Source organism: Cydia strobilella, chromosome 18 (genome assembly GCF_947568885.1).
Source record: "Cydia strobilella chromosome 18, ilCydStro3.1, whole genome shotgun sequence".
Classification (NCBI taxonomy): domain Eukaryota; kingdom Metazoa; phylum Arthropoda; class Insecta; order Lepidoptera; family Tortricidae; genus Cydia; species Cydia strobilella.
Window position 1 is genome coordinate 5,850,176 of NC_086058.1, and position 17,552 is coordinate 5,867,727.

Below are 17,552 nucleotides of genomic sequence, written 5' to 3' on the forward strand. Positions count from 1 at the left end.
TAAATCTTACCAAAAAACCTTTAACCAATAAAATTGAATATTTTATTTTTTTTCTCTTTTTTTTCTGCTACTTTAGAATTTCACGTATTTCAATAAAAATAAAACAGACATATATTTAAGTGGCTGTTCGTATACAGTTGTTACTAAAACGTGACATCAAGCTTTAAAAAAAAAACATGAAATGTTAGCTGTCATCGTCCGGTAAAAGAATAGTGTTTGTTGAAAAGGAAGATTTTGTACTATATATTAGTTTATTAGACTTGCGGTAGTTTACTAAATCAAATTCAGTGATAATTGAGTGCAATTCACAAACATGGTAAGTCACAAAACCTGTATTTCACGATTTGTGTTAGGTTACCACAAACAACTTGCTTGGTCATTCCTGTTATAAACACTTATTTCGGCTTTATTTACAGGCCCGTCGTTATGATACACGTACCACAATATTCTCGCCGGAGGGTAAGTATTACTAGTCAGTCAGTTTAATCGCAATATGCATAAATCCAGTACTTTTGAACACAGTTTTATTTTACAGGTCGGCTGTACCAGGTCGAGTATGCAATGGAAGCCATCAGTCATGCTGGCACATCACTGGGCATTTTAGCAACAGACGGCATTCTACTAGCCGCGGAGCGTAGAAACACGAACAAACTTCTTGATGAAGTATTTTTCTCTGAAAAAATTTACAAGCTGAATGATGACATGGTCTGTTCGGTAGCTGGGATTACTTCTGACGCTAATGTGCTTACTAATGAGCTGAGGCTGATTGCCCAGAGGTACCTGCTGCAGTATGGGGAATCTATCCCTTGTGAACAACTGGTGTCTTGGTTGTGTGATGTTAAGCAAGCTTACACACAGTACGGAGGTGAGATTTCGCTTTTATTTCGAAAATATATTAACTATGAATAAAAGTGTGGTTTATTGTTGGTATCTGGCAGCCTGTAGGTTAAGTTGGCTTATGCAAAATATATATGTAGGTATCGTTTGAGAAATTTTGGAACCTTAAAATCATTTGGGCCATGACTATATTTAACAGGAGTGTTGTTGTTGTCCTATGGCACCCCAGAGGTGCAAAGGGCCTTCACAAGCTCGCGCCACGCCTTCCTATCTTCAGCGACCCTCTGGCCTCGCTCCAGCTCAACCCAACCGCTCGTAGCTCACTCATGATAGACCGCTGCCAAGAGTGAGCAGGTCGCATATGACCACAGCTTCCGGCCGAATAACATCACTTTCATCAAAGTGATGTTATTTGTTTCCCCTCTCCGATTAGTATATCCTATCCATCTCCTATCTATTTAACAGGAGTGGCATTAGATAAATGTACAATTATGATGGCACGAAATTCATAGGTACTATGCTTCCACTTGTGGCTTTCACTGGTTCCCATCACAATTTTTCATTCCTAGTTGCTCTCCAAACTTCTATATTCCATGCTAAAATTTTCTTTCTTTCAAGGTAAAAGGCCTTTTGGTGTTTCTATCCTGTACATGGGCTGGGACAAGCACTACGGTTACCAGCTCTACCAGTCAGACCCCAGCGGCAACTATGGAGGATGGAAGGCTACATGCATTGGTAGCAACAGTGCTGTGAGTTGTTTTTCTCTTATATTCACTAATAATACAGTAACAAATTACCAGAGGCTTATTTAAGGAAACTTGTAAGACAAGCAAAAGCCTGTATTTAATGAAAGGAGTTCAAAAGAGACTTCTAAATGTATTACAAGTTACAAGCTAAAAGAATAGTAACACACACAAAGTTGTTTAATATTCAAGCCCGAACACCTATTTTTCATTTTAAAAGGTATTCATAGTAAGTATAAGTTTAATCAAAAAACCAACCAAATGTTTTAAATCCAGGCTGCAGTATCCAGCTTGAAGCAGGAGTACAAGGAGAACGAGACCACACTGGCCGAGGCGGAAGCCCTTGCAATTAAAGTTCTGAGCAAGACCCTTGACATGACCAAGCTGACTCCAGAGAAAGGTAAAAGATGGTTAATTTGTTGAGATGGTAGATCTAATGAATTATCATACAGGAAGCTGCAAATATGTCCGTCTGTCGGATTATGCGATTTTGGTATTAAGAAAAGGTAATAGGGTAGATGTTTCCTGAGAGGGTGGAATGGATTTACCCGAGTTTGAAGTTTAGTGACACATATGCATAGCTTTGATCTGATTTGCATCCAATACGAAGACTTCTTTATTCTAGTTCAGGTTCTAACATAAGATATTTATACTGCCCCTGTATATTTATTATGTCTAAGCACTACCACATTCAAGAAAGTAATTGAAATGTTACAAATTTACCATGTGTGTCATGTGTTATATTTATATTCAGACGAATGATACCACATTTTCAAAAGTCATCCTAATTGGACAACCAACCATTTGGTACTGTTTGCTTGAAACTGTCACATAAATGTATCTAATCCTTGCGTCGAATAATGGTCCTTATACCTATGACAGTTCCTTCTAGTCTCTTTTCAGTGGGTCTAATTTAAAAAAATAATCTAATAAATATGTTTTTACCGTATTTTTATTAAGTACTTAAGTTAAATTTTAAAATCAATTAATGTGCTATGCTCCATGTGACAGCTACTTTACTCCATATATAATTATAAGTGTTTCGTGAACAAAGTTTTGTACGGGACACTAGAAATGAACTGTCATAGAGACGCCATCATTCACAAGAGATAATAAAATATTTTACTTTAAAAGAAGGATTACTTAAGTAAGTAATTCAATTTGGTTTTGATTTGGTTCTCATTATTTCAGTTGAGATGGCAACACTAACCCGCCAAGACAACAAGACGGTGATCCGAGTGCTAACAAACACTGAAGTAGAGGCGCTGATTTCTGCCTTCGAGAAGAGTGAAGCTGAAGCCGAAGCGGCTAAGAAGCAGCCTACTAAATCTTAATTATCTTTTGTTATAAGAGCTCGTTTACTGGTCCATTAAATGATTTGCGGTAATATTGTTTTGTTACTTTATTTCCCAAAAGTTGTTTTGATTTAAACAGTAAACTGGTTGCAATCTAGTATAACATGGATCGGTCATGAGGGGTGGGGCGAAATGACCGAACGGGATAGTCTTATGTATCTTTCAGTAGTAGTGACAGAGAGCAATATATTACTTTTTGTCTTTGTCATAGTTTCACTTTTCCACCGCTGCCACAACCGAAATTGTGGCAAACAAATAAGTACGTGACATGTCATGCTTGTTCGTTGCTTGTTTAATTATTGTTGTTTTCTATGAAATTGTGCTTTTTTCTCTTATAAAACATAGTGATGGTTAGCGTTTTGAATTGATAAAGTAATGGTGAATTGTTCTGTAATCGGCTGTAATAGCCGCTCTGAGCAAAAATATGAGAACATCCTTTCACACGTAAGTACGGCATTTTACACCTTCCTCTTAACGCAAAATCTGGGAATAACATCGTAAAATTACGTTACACTCAAAGCAATGTAGAATCAAACGATTTCAATAAAAATATCACAATTATTTACGCAAATTAACAAAACATTATCCCAAATTACGTAGGTTGTTTGTGGTAATATGTCAGCCTTGTCAGCTACTCAGACGAGTCTGAGGTCAGCCGTTTTTAATCTTCTTCTTAATTTAGCTGCATACCAATCATGTTAGGGATACCAGATGAAAATATCATAATTTTATGGGTAATTTTGACCTCGAAGTTTTTTCGTATTTCAAATTCCAAAAAATAAAATAAACAAATGTTGTGAATATTAAATGTGGTGTACATTAATTGGTGTTCGTGACGGTTATTTTATTTAAACAAAAAAAAAAAAAAGTGACGAAGCCTGTTGCGGATATCATCATTGGTATTTTTGGGACGAAGCATGTTGCTGATTTGCATTTGTGGCCACCTGACGAAGCCTGCGTTGCGGATTTTTTACATGTAACTAAATATTATTATTTTTTAAATTTTCTTTATAAATAAATTCACTATATTCAATTATTTATTATAAAATGTTTATCGAAAAAAAAAAAATTGGTGTGAATAATGTGATTGTGATTAGTGATTTCATAAAATTAAAACTCATAATACATTTTATTTTACGTTTTATTTACTAAATATGTTTAGTTTTGTACCACCTGCGCGAATTATAGGAGGTATTTCATTGTTCATACGCCTAAAAAGAACGGCCCATTGACATTTTATTCAACAATTTTAATACCGTCAAACTTTGCCTCCAGGGTAATCGCCCCAACGTGATATCAAATATTGGGGTAATTTTTACCAATATGGTATCCCCACGTTTATGACGTCATCTATGTCTATCCCTTACGGGCGCACGCGGTAGGCCGCATCTATGTAATGCTAGGTCTATGGGTTTGACTAACTATTTAAGTATGTGAAGTTATTGAGCGTTTTAATCTACGGCTTAAATAGATTTTGTCGTTTCGTTTCAAATGAAGTTTGCAACTTCATTTATTGTAAAGAACGGGAGTGAACAAAATATGCGTAGAAAGGAATAATTAGGTAACATTGACATTTTTGACGCGTATCTAACTGACGTTTTGTTGTGTCCTCAACTTTTGGTTTCGAATTCGAAATCAATTAGTCGTGGATTTCCTATTTATTACTATTGCATTTTCAACATTATAACTAACATCACTTCACCTTAAGGGTACAACTAATAATGGCGGTCGAAAGAAGAACGACTCCTTCACAACCAACTGCGCCAAAAAAGTCCAGATTAGAAATGAATGTGCGGCTACTATTGAACAGATGTGAGCTTATTGCAAAGCAGGAGGCTGTTGAAGGCAACTGGAGACTTAAGAAATACGTTGATTCATTGGATGAGATGTTGACTGAACTTAGGACAGGGCCAGAGTAAGTAAATCTGTTTGGTATTTTGTATAAGCCCTGACAGTACCAGGTACAAAGAAACTTAACGGTTCTTAGGCTGTATGATATTAGACCCTTGATCAACCACGGTACCACGCGCTAGTTCTATGTTTTTAGAATATTTAATACCTTTACGTTGTTTTGTTTAGAAATGTTTTGAAACATCTCATAAATATATTTATTTTACAGAAAGCCTTCTAAAGATATCCTCATAGAGTACACAAAAAGAGCTGGTTTCTTGAAAGGTTTAATACAAACGGCTACATTAAATAGTCCAACTGAAAAGGTAAGTTGGTCTCATAATGACGCCTTCAGGATGTTGCTCGGTCTTCGTTGGAGGTGCAGTGCAATGGGGTATGTTTGTGGAGGCAAGCGTTGATGGCTTCCATGCAATTATAAGGAAACGCTGTGCTACCTTGCTCGGTAGGTTGATAGTGAGTCCAAACAGCATCTTGAAAGTATTTGTAAGGGACTCACTTAAATTACCAAATGTCTTAGTAAATATATTAAATAGACAAAGTATTGTTCTTGTTTAATAACATTTGCCATTTTCTCATTTTAGTTGGAAGCAGTTCAGTTGCTATCTCATGGTGCTGCTACACTATGCACTGATGAGGCGGCTCAGGAAATACACCAGAAGACAGTTGCCAAGTACGGCAATGAGTTGAGGTCTGAGCTTTTTGGACTAGGTTAGTATTTATGCAGGTCCTATTTCAAATATTAAAAATTTTGGCACCCTAAAAATTATGTTTACAACCAGTATCAACAAAATGTTTACATGTATAAATTATTCCATTCAACTATATGCCATACAATTGTATTTATGCAGTGCCATTCATCAATGTAGCTGTCTAAAAACAGACAAACATAATACAGACTGCATAAAAATTTGTATGTTGTGCATGCAAATAAACTTTTGCAATAAAAGTACTTGAGTTATCAGATAAAAATTAGTTTGATTTTGTAATTTTTTGTATGCAATTTATTATTATTATTTCATTTTAGACAGGCAGCTGATGCTGGTACGTCTAAATCATAGTTCACTTAGCACAGTTAGCATAGTTTGTCTAGTCTATTTTTAAATTGATTAACACTTGCAGAGTTCACAACTTCTGAGGGTAATTTGTTCCAAGCCTTTACTACTCGGTTTGCAATAAAGTGTTTGCCGAATTTGTAATCATCTTACACTTTTGTTCTTCTGTTGTCGGTTTCGTAACAAATGGTCTTTTTACATGAGTGGCGCATTAACTGTCGCACAACCCCCCAAATGCTGGAGGACCACACCCTACGTCCATTGTAGTATACTTTTGTTAATTCATCAACTTTCATACCATTAGACTTATATTGACCGGGATATAGACCTTTTGTAAAAGTCTATAATCTAGTGTAGTGTAGTGTGTGTGTAGTATATAGTCTAGTGTTTTGTATTTGTAGTGTCTAGTGAAACTAACCGTGAATCATTCAAGACTCTTTCATACCATTTCCAGAAGACAATGATGACACTCTCCGCAAACGCAACATCATTAAAGCTCCCAACTTCACAAGCACTAGTAGCAGCCAGGAAGACATGGACTCGCTGCTAAAATACCATCAGAACATGCAGGAGAAGGTTGCGGAGAACATGGTGCTGCTGACTAAGAGCCTGAAAGAGCAGTCACAGATCGCCAGTACTATTATAAAGAATGATACTGAGGTAAATGTCATCCTCTGGTAGATGCATTAATATAGTTTCTTATTTTCATAAATTAGTAGGGTTCTAAAATTTACTAATTTTTGATTGCATTGTTCTCCGGTTTATGCCAACACAGATTCTAGCCCAGATTTCTTATTTTAAATGTCTGAACTACTACTACTCAGCCATTATGTAGATAGAGAATATTGTGGCCCTAGGCCTTAGTATTATCAAAGTAGAGAGTAGTAGCAATGTAAAGTGTAATAAAAAATCGTGCCTCCGAGTTTGAAAGCTGAACTAGATGGCACTGTATGTTATGTGGTAACTGAATTTGCCAAACATCAGATTTTGACAGCCATAGTTACCCCATCAGAGCAGTACAGCGCCATACAGCGTCGTTTGAAGGACGAATTTGTATTAGCATAGAGTAACTTATACTAGAGCGGTACTGTCATAGTAAATTTTGTAACCCCAGTAAATTCACTGCCATCTGTCGACACACTTTAAAACTAAAAATTAAGATTTATAAAAATACGATAGAATGTATTTAAAAATATAGATAAATGATTTTTTTATTTGCATTAATTATTTTTATGATTTTGACCCATGTTCTTTCACTGATATGCGTTAAAATTGTTAAATAACAAACGAAACCGTCAACGCCATCTATTCGACTGTAGGCCAAAACTAGTAGCGCCCTCTGAACGAGAATCAAATTTTCTTGATTTTCGAGGCACGTTTTTTCCTTAGACTGTATCTATCTATTACGGAGTTATATCTATCTTTGGTATTAGATTCAACTTGAGACAAATTCGTCCAACTCATTTGTTCGACTCTAATTAATGTGGTGGACAGTAAAGTTCATAGTGCGAATGGCATGGACGTCGACGATAATCTGTAGCCTGCTAAGTTTCCCAAGTTATTGTTTTCATATTTTATTTCAGGCATTGAAGAAATCATCAGATATGACGGACCGCAACGTGGACTCTTTGAAAGTGGAGTCAGAAAGGCTGCAGGAGCACAGCAGGAATGCCTGGAAGTGCTGGCTCTGGATCATGCTCGCTATAGTCACCTGCATATTTATTAGTGAGTATATTTCAACATTGAATTGTCCTACTTTAGAGAGTAAATCCTGGATACTTCTGTTTTGAAAGTGGAGTCAGAAAGGCTGTAGGAGCACAGCATCAGGTATGCCTGGAAGTGTTGGCTCTAGATCGTGCTCGCTATAGTCACCTGCATATTTATTAGTGAGTATATTTCAACATTGAATTGTCCTACTTTAGAGAGTAAATCCTGGATACTTCTGTTTTGAAAGTGGAGTCAGAAAGGCTGTAGGAGCACAGTATCAGGTACGCCTGGAAGTGTTAGCTCTAGATCATGCTCGCTATAGTCACCTGCATATTTATTAGTGACTTTATAACAGTGGCATTTTAGTGGAGCTGGCATACATCAGGGTTTTCCTGTTATTGTTTGTATTGTAGTTTAGAGTCCACACTGTTATTTTTTTTTTTTCAATTTGTTTATTCGATCCTAAAATCACAAATTTGGACTTCAGTGGGTTTAGGACTAAACAGTTTTTGGTGGCCCATGTATTTATCTGTTCTAGGTCCTTATCCTTGAAAAAATTAAAATATCAATTTTTGAAACTGCTTCATTTGTATCAGATGTCTTAAACGACAAATAAATTTGAAGGTATATCAGCGTACAGATGGAATTTACAGGGCTATAACCGCGAAAATCGAAGTTTGCAAATTGCGGGCATTTTTCTCTGTCACTCTACGCCGTATTGGAGTAAAAGAGAAAGATCCCCGCAATTTGCGAATTTCGGTTTTCGCGGTAGCCCCTCTGTGTTCGATACACTGGGTAATGTTCGCGCTATACGTTCTTTTTTTTGTTACAGATATGGTGTTATTCATGAAAGTTATGAAGAAACGAAGAGTAGAATTGTAAATAAATGGATGTAAGTAAATCAACTCAATATCATAATATATGTTATTTATATTATCAAATGGTTTAAATTATATGTGACTGTTTATTATAAACTAAGACATGACTTGTAAATATATTGAAAATAAATGTTATTTTAGACGTTTTACGAAATATCATTCATTCTAAATCAGATTACATTTACACGGGGTTTTGAAGGTTGAAATAAAAAACGCCATCATTTTCCCAATTTATTACATTGTTTTAAAACCTACGAAACTTTGAGATTTTTATAAGTAACTAAGTATATGTCGAAAACGTGGTTTTACCAATATAATACCAAATCCAGATTTGGTCCATTGTTCTTTACATTTAATCTAAGAAAAAGAGGGGAACAATTAATTTCAAGTCTAAATATAAAATAAAAGCTTTTCGTTTAGACAAGACCATACTGGGTCTTGTATCGAGCTATTACCTACTAAATTTAATTTTCGCTTAGGTACGTCATTACACATTGCGACTACTTACGAAATATCCGTTAGGTATCTGCCTCTCTATCGCTCTTGCGTATTCGTGCGATGGAGAGGCAGATAACGGAATTTCGATTTTCTTTTTTTGCGGTACCCTTAGGTACCTACTCAATCACAATGGCTTGGCAAGTTTACGCCATTACAGCCTTTAAGCTTTTAACAGTTAGTACTACAATCACTTGTGAGTCAAAATAGACTTTGGTCACTTTGGCTCTCCAGTTTGCGTGCTTACGACGCATTTGCAAATACACGATAGGGGAAGACCTTGACTCGACATGGAGTTTGATATACCAACCTATATACAAGACACGTAGTCGAAGCCAAGGTCAATAAATATGGAGTCAGGCCCCTATTTCACCACGGTGACAGGTGCGACAGTTATAAAACATCACTGTTGCTGACGTCACAGGCATCCATGTGCTACGGTTACCGCTTACCATAGGGCGGGCCGTATTCCTGTTTGCCACCATCATTGTATTATTTATAAAAACTATTACTTATATCGGCAAAAAACAGGTACTTCTCTTGCGAAGTTTATGATGATGATGACGACAATTGTCACAAGATTTAAAAGAATTGTAATTATTAGGAAATGAGTTCTGTGTCGTAATTTCGTGACAATTGTCGTGTTTCTTGTGACAATTGTCATTAGCTTCGCAAAATAAGTAGGTACTTATTTATTGGCGATATAATGGAGTTTTTTTATTATTAAAATGTTGGTGGCAAACAAGCACACCGCCCGTCCGATGTAAGCGGTTACCGTAGAATGCACGTAGATACCAAAGAATTATTGATTGTAGAAGAGGTGTGTAGTCTAAGGCCCACTTGCACCATTCTACTAACCGGTTAAACCTGGAGTTAGCATGGTTACCAGTACAATTTGACACTAGGTTAACGGTTAACCCCTTTAACCCCGGAATAGTGGGATTGTGCAAGTGGGCCTAAGAATAAATGATCTGCCCTGGATTCTTCATATGATATTTGACGCAATCTTCTCTCCCTGTGTGTCGGTAGCTACAAATACAAAGTCTTACTTCTTGCAACCATTTTGATTGAATTATAAAATTGGATAGCAGTAAGTAATTAACGTTCTATAGCCCGGTTGTAGTGTAGGTACTTATGTACATGAAAGATACATTTGTTGTTCTTAATCTGAAAATGTTATGATCAGTTCTAAAAGAGATAAATTTTCATCCCACAACGATAGCAGTAAGTAATTAACGTTCTATAGCCCGGTTGTAGTGTAGGTACTTATGTACATGAAAGATACATTTGTTGTTCTTAATCTGAAAATGTTATGATCAGTTCTAAAAGAGATAAATTTTCATCCCACAACGTACTCGTTACCTCATAACTATTTTTGTTTTAGAAAGCATAAGGGTTACAAACAATGCGTTTAATATAACTTTGAAACATATGGATAATAATCTGGAGAGTAATTTTTATAACAAATTTATAGCACCTGTTTATAGCGCTATACATTGTTGAGTATTTTTCTCTTTTCAGCATACTTTTTTTCTTTGACAATTTTTTGCTGTAAGCTTATTTCTAACTGATTACTAGATTTAGAAGAAATAGGCTATAGAAAAGGTAGAGAAACTACAGAGAAAGCTAATGAGGGTATAGTTGTGAAAAAGGAATGTTCCCAAGGAACCTTATGTAGCTTAACCTATGCGAAGACTTTATAAAATACTCTTAGCGCCACTTGCACCATCCGTCTAACCCGGGGTTAACTGGTTAAACCGTTAACCCAGTGTCAAATTGTACTAGTAACCATGGTAACTCCAGGTTTAACCGGTTAACCCCGGGTTAGTGAATGGTGCAAGTGGCCCTTAGTCATGTCTAAATATATTGAACTCTGTGCGCATATCGTCGAAGTCGAACCTAGTTCAAACGCGATATATCTTCTACAAATAACGGTGACTATACAATATATGGCTATGGTGGCTATGGTAGGATAATTCCAACACAATAACACTACAAGAAGTTAAAGATTCAAGCGTTATATTCTATTTAGTAACAGTTATATTGGGTGATTCATGAGACGTGAGCAGGACTAATCCTGCACACTCGGTAACTGTTCACTGATCGATCACCGTCGTATTTAGTTGAAACATACCACATTTTTTCTTATTTTTTCAACTTTTAGGTAAGGACAAATGTAATTCTCTACAAGCATGGTTACCTTACAACACCTAATTAATAAACATTAAACCTCTTTAACCGCAATGACAGCATTTTTATTATGAAGAAAATCTGTCAAACTTGAGTGAGATACGAGTTTTCAAAAGTAACTAGACTCTGATGACAGTGATAACACTCAATTTGACACAGAATATCGGTAGTTTAGTACTTTCTAATTGTAGGGCGACCATGCATGTTGTAAATCAATTATTAACTTTTTTTTTCAATACGATTAAAACATTTACGTTAATCTCACTAATATTGATACGAAACAGTTGCTTATAAGTTACTAAATGTGTAGGCTTAATCCTGCTCACGTCCCTGAATCACTGTATAATACTGATAAATGGGAGTTTTAGGAACTAAATAGCCGTAGGTACTTTTTGGAGTTTCATAGCTTTTAGTTCCATTAAGGAATAGTTTAACAAATTAAAAATATTACCTAGATCTCCATCTGTCTTAAACTTTTAACGCACTCAATTATATATTATACCATCTCACTTAAGTTAAGTTAATAAGCGAATCTTATTCGCGCTTTTTATTATATTCTGGGTATTTGAATTTCGTTAAATAATGTAATGCCGGCAACTACGGACTAGTAGGTTGTTGCTTATTTCGTCGAAGTTGAAATGTTCCATGTCTCACCCGCTTAATTTATGCCCCGCTTATTTTAACACAAATGCGGGTTTTTTTCAGAATTTTTAATTACGTTTTAGTATAGGGGTCGCTTCCGAATTTTGAAAATTAGGATCCTTCATACAAGATGTTTTTTTTAATCGTTTTATGTTCGTATCTTTTTATTTTAACTTCGACGAAATAAGCACCACCCTACCGGCAACACACTTCGCGCTATGTGCGCAAAAATGGCTGCTGCAACACGAATATTTAAGCAAATAGGCGAAGTATGTTGCATAGCACTATGTTAATTTCAACGTAATTTTCCTACTTGTCGTATACGTCGGTCAACTCGAATTTCCATATTTTGTTGGGTCCGATTTCCGTGACGTAGAGATGGGATCCGTTTCTGGTCACGGCAAGAGAGTGGGGGTTGGTGAATCCCTGAAAATAAATTAAGTTGTAGGTATCTAAAAAGTATTTTTCTTGGGTAAATTGAGTAGTCCATATCTACTTTATTACAAAGATCTTACGTCTAAGTTTATTGCAGAGAAATTATATTTTAATAAAGCTAGCCTATTTTCCTTGTGTTAGCTATTCAGATATGCGTCTTTAAACTTATACTTTCATATACTCGATATTATATTAAATTTCACCGTTAAAACTAAGTTCTCCTGTAAATGTGTGTTTTGAAAAGAAACGGATAATATAATGAGGTTAAATTGCCAGACCATTGAAGCTTGACCTACATTTGCATACCTACTCATTACACCTCAAGTCTTTAAACTTTAATGTATAGCGACCTCTATGTTGGCAGCCTGCCAGAAATCGCCAAAATTGGTTTAATAAAAAAAACTCACCGCAGTAGGTTCCCAAGTATCCAAAATATTCCCTGTCATAGCATTCACGGTAAATCCTCTCACAGCAATATTCTGTGACGTCGGCCCATTCACAGCGTAAATCGTATCTCCATGCGACGCGACAGCGAAAACTCTGCCCAAAGTCGGATCTTCAATAATCGTAGCAGGATCCAACATTTTGATGTAGCTCTTCAATCCAGCTTTCGGGCAGACGATCCTCATGTTTTCTCTATCAGCGACACAGACCAAATCAAGATGTTCCAATAGAGTAATACTGTGTGGAAGATTTAAGGTAAGCGTGTCCGAGTACATGGGGATTTCTAGTAGGAGTTTTCCTGCTGCGTTGAATTTGAGGATCTGGTTGTTGCAATAGCCGTCAGCGACGAAGATTTCGCCCGTGGTTGCGACGGCGACTGATGTAGGCATGCAGAGGAGGACTCGGCGGCGGTAGGGGTAGCCCGCTGTGAAGGCTTCACCGATTGTCAGGGTGGGGTATTTGTGGTTCAGTGGGGTGTACTGAAAGAGATACAGTTTTTAAGATAAACGAGAAGTGCTGGTAGGGTAATTAATTAGAGTGTGTACGACGAAAGGATAAATCTACCTAAGTCGAGAAGTTATAAAGAAAATTCAAGTCAATGCGATAGGTAGCGAATGAATGTTTATTGTTGTGAAAGTACTTTAAACCTGTTTAATGGGATCTTATTAAACAGATGGGATCTTGTTAAGTGGCAAAGTCGGCTTTGCTTGAGGGCACCCTACGTGATCTTAAATTATGAATCTGAACCTCTATGTTACCTACTAAAAAAATCATAAGGTTAAATTGAAAGAGGTCAGGCGGTTATTGCACTTATAGGCTTTCCCGATGCGGCGCGAATGTGATAAAGGCCTAACTTTTTATACCCACCAGAAAACAGGAGCTAGAGTATGTACAAATAGGCAATAGGTAGTATGATTATTAAATTAGCATTTAGATAGGATGAAAGATGCATAATTTTAAATAGTACCTTAAATACTTGATGTTTAGCCACATCCGTTACCCAAACGTTGTCGTGATGGTCAACGGTAAGCCCGTGCGGCATGTAAAACGCATTGGCGCCCCAGCTGTGAAGTACGGAGCCGGTATGTGGGTCCAGAACTAGGATAGTGTCCTCTACTATCGGCCCTTTGTCCAGGTTCTGATATACATTTGACTCGTTGAATGTACTGAAAGAAAACAATGGCTAGTCAATATTGGAACACTACCTTAAACACTCGTTTCCTTTCCTTATGGGGTCTAGTTTGGGGCAAACCGGGGCTTGCTTTTTGGACGTACCTACATCTTTATAGCCGATACATTATTATTAGGCTCCCAAAAAATCGTTTGAACATTACAATTGGTAAAGTGCTGACGTTATTTTGGTTCTTTGAGAATCCAGAAACATCCGATTTCAGCTGCGGTAAACTCTTCTTAAAATTTGTGGCGATGTTATTTTCATGATTATGATCCGTCGGAAAGCGCCGTCAATCGCGAAGACATTTCTAAAATCCTTATTAAAGAAAGTAGATCTATGTACCTTTCGTCCCATATTCTCTCAGCTCTATGGAAAATAACCGGCTGTCCCAAAGAGTTAATAGAAACAGCCGTAATCTGACCCACGTTCAGAGACTGTTGCGACCAGTCCTTCACTTCTTGGGGTCTTAGCACTATCTCCTCCTTAGGCTGAAAATACGGAATTATTATATATAAATAGTACCTACGATCAGAAGTTTATTTAGCGATTTTTATTGCAACACTTACCAAGTGTAAATTTAAACTCTTCAAAAGATCATCCTCAGGGCCGTAACTGAAGTAGTCGAAATTTTCCCTGACCGTTTCAGGTTCACAATTTAATCCACGTAAAGCGAGGAGAAATAATAATATCGGCAACATTTTATAGCGGTTTGTTGATGTCTGCTGGCGACGTAGCACTACCCTGACTATTGATTGCTTGATATCGAGACCAACGCGCGTGCGCGATTCGGCAGTGGATTTGGCTCTTAGGGTCAAGAACAACCATCCATCATACTTCTCAAGGACGTAAACGTAATAAAAATCGAATATGTATAAGGAAATATTCGTTTATTTCTCACAACAAGAACCTCCAACAATTTGGTCGAACACGCATCACATTGTATTTTCTCCGAAATTAGGCAAGCTATTTTCTTAGTCTAATTTCGAAAATAGAAGGCATAATTTCCGTTCTGGCTCAGTCTCAGATTAGAATCGTTGTAAGGACCGATAATGCAAATTAAATTCTAGAAGCTGGGTCTATCTAGGTGTTGTTATTGTGGTCTGAAGTCTGAGTTAGGTTGGTCCCAGATGTAGCCCGTCTCCGTCATGGAGCAGACGGCGTTGTAATACCGTCCAGGGCTCCGGCAGTAGGACCAGGAGGGGCACTTGCATCTAAAGAGCGTCTGAAACTCTTCCTTGCAAACCTCGTTCCACCAGCAAGTGCGCTGAAACATTGTTTTACAGACGATTAACTTCAGTCATTTGTTTTGTTTACGTCATAATTCATAATGTCTACGAAAGACCTTTATTTATTTAATCTCTACGGAATCTTGTTCGATAGCACTACAAGAATATGCGCCAACAAGGAATACCTATCAAATAAATCTTCTTCGTCAATTTGAGAGATGTATCGAGTCAAATTCTAAAGAAACATTACTTGAGAAGCAACAGGTTGTTAACGATCAATCATGTCCAGGATCCAGGTTAGCGTATTTTTAAGTTAATCAAATAAAAATCGCACGTACCTCCGTGACATATTCCTTGACCGATTGGTCGGAGTAGCTCCTTTTGCTTACAGAAGCCGTCCCCAGCATTGCACCGAATAGAAGAATCGCGATCGTTACATATTGCGCCTGGAATGTTAAAATTAACACACAATAAACTCATATAAACGCACACACGCGTAGGTTAGCTAATTTTGTGGTAGGTACCTTATTCATAGCAGAGTTTGGGGCTTAAAATAGTATTTTTTGGTCGCGTAACCTTTTGACGGAGGCAGGCGCGGTAGATACGCGCCGCCCTGTCGCCCGTCGCGTCTGCGGTGTCCCGGTGAATGAATCATTCCGATTGAATGGGTCACGCGGTTGATGTTGATCATAGTATGTACGCGAGATGATATGCGTTTAACTGTTTAACCCTTCGATGGATAGTGGGATGTATGTCGCTATAAAATTTATTATTGTCGAGTTTAAAAAAAAAAAAATTATTACTTACTTGTAATTTTAAGCAGTTTCAGAACCCCCCCCCCCCCCCCCCTAATTACTATTAGTAGTTCCTACATATTATCCAGAAATATACATTATAAATAAAAACAGAGAAATAAAAATTTACTAATAACATTTATTATACTCTTATTTTTATTTAATGACTTAAACATATTCAATTTACAAAAATCACTAGCTACGTAGGACTTGACATTCTTACTTAAAATTCAACAGTAACACATTTGAATACTAAAACATACTTAACACAAAGATAGATTGAAATTCAAAACCTCATTCATTAAGAGCTTCAGTTTTACAATACAAAGATAGCACGAACTTGTGTGATATTAAAACACAAATTGATAAGCACCTAGGTTTATAAAGATCATTTAGAGATTCATAGTTACATGAAGATATATGTAATATCAAAACGGTCGACAAAACTGTAAAGAGTGTCGAGATAAATGCATCACGGAATGGCACTAATGAATAAATAATTTAGACTAATTACGATCAACTTTGGTCGGAGACTACACTAATTTTGGGACAATTTACTGGCACTTTATCCAAGACCGGATCTAGAACCTAGCGGAGTAATTTTTCTAAGGGAGGCATCACAGATACCATCATATATGCTGTAGCCTTGGTATAAAAATTTTAAAATATGAGATTAGGTGAGCACCATATCTCACACCTCTTTGGACTATTATGCTAATCTTTTCGATTCCTTTCTTCTTTATCTAAGTTCCACGCATAAGTAGTACTTTACATGGTACTGGTACTTTGGTCAAAAGGTTTATCGCAAAATCTTTCATAAATCTCCAATAAAATCCGATGATTGGTTTTACAATGAACCACTGCCTAGATAAAACTTTTGTCTAGATCCGATCCTGGTTTCGCCCGTTCACTACATCGCTCGTATTCCGTCTATATCAACATTGTTGTCTATATTGTCGTGTTCTTGCCGCCTGTGTAGATCCTCTGCGTTTTTCCTGGAATAATAAAATGCGGAAATTAGATAAATAAATGGAAAATGGGTGAATATCTTGGAGTCCTCACTCCTCACAGACCAAAGGGCATGTACTCGTAAAAAGGTTTTAACCTTTGCAGGCTCTCAGACAGTGTTTAGGGAGACAGAGGGGCTATTGGAGCATTCGAATCGCTATCATTAGGTATCCTCAAGAACTTGCAGACAGCATTTTAAGGAAAGTAATCCAACCACCATTATCTATCCTGGTATGTATGATCTTATACAAATATCGAGCTTGTCGAGTTTATTTCTTAGTTGATTTGGAGAGCTAAACATTAAAAGCACTAACGCTCGAATATTTGCGAACTTAGTTAGGGTCTTCAGCGAATAACTCGTGACCGGTGGTCGGAAGTTGGTAGAGTAAAATCAGCATTTGACAGCTTTTTGTGCCTCTACTTACAATACCGCTAAAGAGGATTCGTGGCAGTGTTAGAGCTATAATTATCAGAGTAACACTTACGAGTATTTGTTGGGTGAGGGTTGAAAGATACTCCGAGGGCAGAGCCGGTAGTATGGCCAACATTCGCCGCCCTTTTCACCTGCTTTCTGGGCTTCTACATACTCTGATAGCAGAGTTGCATACGGGGATTTGCTTGGCCTGAAACACACATACACATATTTTATTTACAGGTTTAA

At 37.0% G+C, this 17,552-nt stretch overlaps 5 protein-coding genes across 9 annotated transcripts in view; 2 read left to right on the forward strand and 3 right to left on the reverse strand.

Moving 5' to 3' along the window:
- Positions 1-159: 159 nt before the first annotated feature.
- LOC134749263 (proteasome subunit alpha type-4) lies at positions 160-2,969 on the forward strand. Its single transcript, XM_063684155.1, has 6 exons — positions 160-316; positions 417-459; positions 536-865; positions 1,456-1,586; positions 1,857-1,980; positions 2,772-2,969. The coding sequence occupies exons 1-6, from the start codon at positions 314-316 to the stop codon at positions 2,912-2,914; spliced, it is 774 nt and encodes a 257-aa protein (XP_063540225.1). The 5' UTR covers positions 160-313; the 3' UTR covers positions 2,915-2,969.
- Positions 2,970-4,551: 1,582 nt separating this feature from the next.
- On the forward strand, positions 4,552-8,717 carry LOC134749435 (vesicle transport protein USE1). 2 transcript variants are annotated; one of them, XM_063684368.1, is made up of 6 exons: positions 4,552-4,850; positions 5,055-5,151; positions 5,428-5,554; positions 6,356-6,558; positions 7,482-7,623; positions 8,438-8,717. In XM_063684368.1, the coding sequence occupies exons 1-6, from the start codon at positions 4,657-4,659 to the stop codon at positions 8,485-8,487; spliced, it is 813 nt and encodes a 270-aa protein (XP_063540438.1). In that variant the 5' UTR covers positions 4,552-4,656; the 3' UTR covers positions 8,488-8,717. The 2 variants fall into 2 exon arrangements, with proteins under 2 accessions (XP_063540438.1, XP_063540437.1); XM_063684367.1 differs by having other exon boundaries at positions 4,567-4,850; positions 6,353-6,558.
- LOC134749424 (peptidyl-alpha-hydroxyglycine alpha-amidating lyase 2-like) lies at positions 8,702-14,628 on the reverse strand. The gene is made up of 5 exons (XM_063684349.1): positions 14,430-14,628; positions 14,206-14,351; positions 13,657-13,855; positions 12,653-13,168; positions 8,702-12,236 (listed from the first exon to the last, which is right to left on the reverse strand). The coding sequence occupies exons 1-5, from the start codon at positions 14,559-14,561 to the stop codon at positions 12,120-12,122; spliced, it is 1,110 nt and encodes a 369-aa protein (XP_063540419.1). The 5' UTR covers positions 14,562-14,628; the 3' UTR covers positions 8,702-12,119.
- A 103-nt stretch (positions 14,629-14,731) lies between these two features.
- LOC134749443 (uncharacterized) lies at positions 14,732-15,742 on the reverse strand. Its single transcript, XM_063684379.1, has 3 exons — positions 15,614-15,742; positions 15,428-15,535; positions 14,732-15,127 (listed from the first exon to the last, which is right to left on the reverse strand). Exons 1-3 carry the CDS (start codon positions 15,620-15,622, stop codon positions 14,954-14,956), a joined length of 291 nt encoding a protein of 96 aa, XP_063540449.1. The 5' UTR covers positions 15,623-15,742; the 3' UTR covers positions 14,732-14,953.
- A 260-nt stretch (positions 15,743-16,002) lies between these two features.
- The window catches only part of LOC134749433 (uncharacterized), a 44,953-nt gene continuing 43,403 nt past the window's right edge, over positions 16,003-17,552 (reverse strand). For all 4 annotated transcript variants that reach the window (XM_063684362.1, XM_063684363.1, XM_063684361.1 and 1 more), the window contains 2 exons: positions 17,377-17,514; positions 16,003-16,878 (listed from right to left, as the gene is read on the reverse strand). In XM_063684362.1, the coding sequence (XP_063540432.1) occupies positions 16,794-16,878; positions 17,377-17,514 (223 nt within the window). In that variant the 3' untranslated portion in view covers positions 16,003-16,793. The remainder of the gene's footprint in view (positions 16,879-17,376; positions 17,515-17,552) is intronic.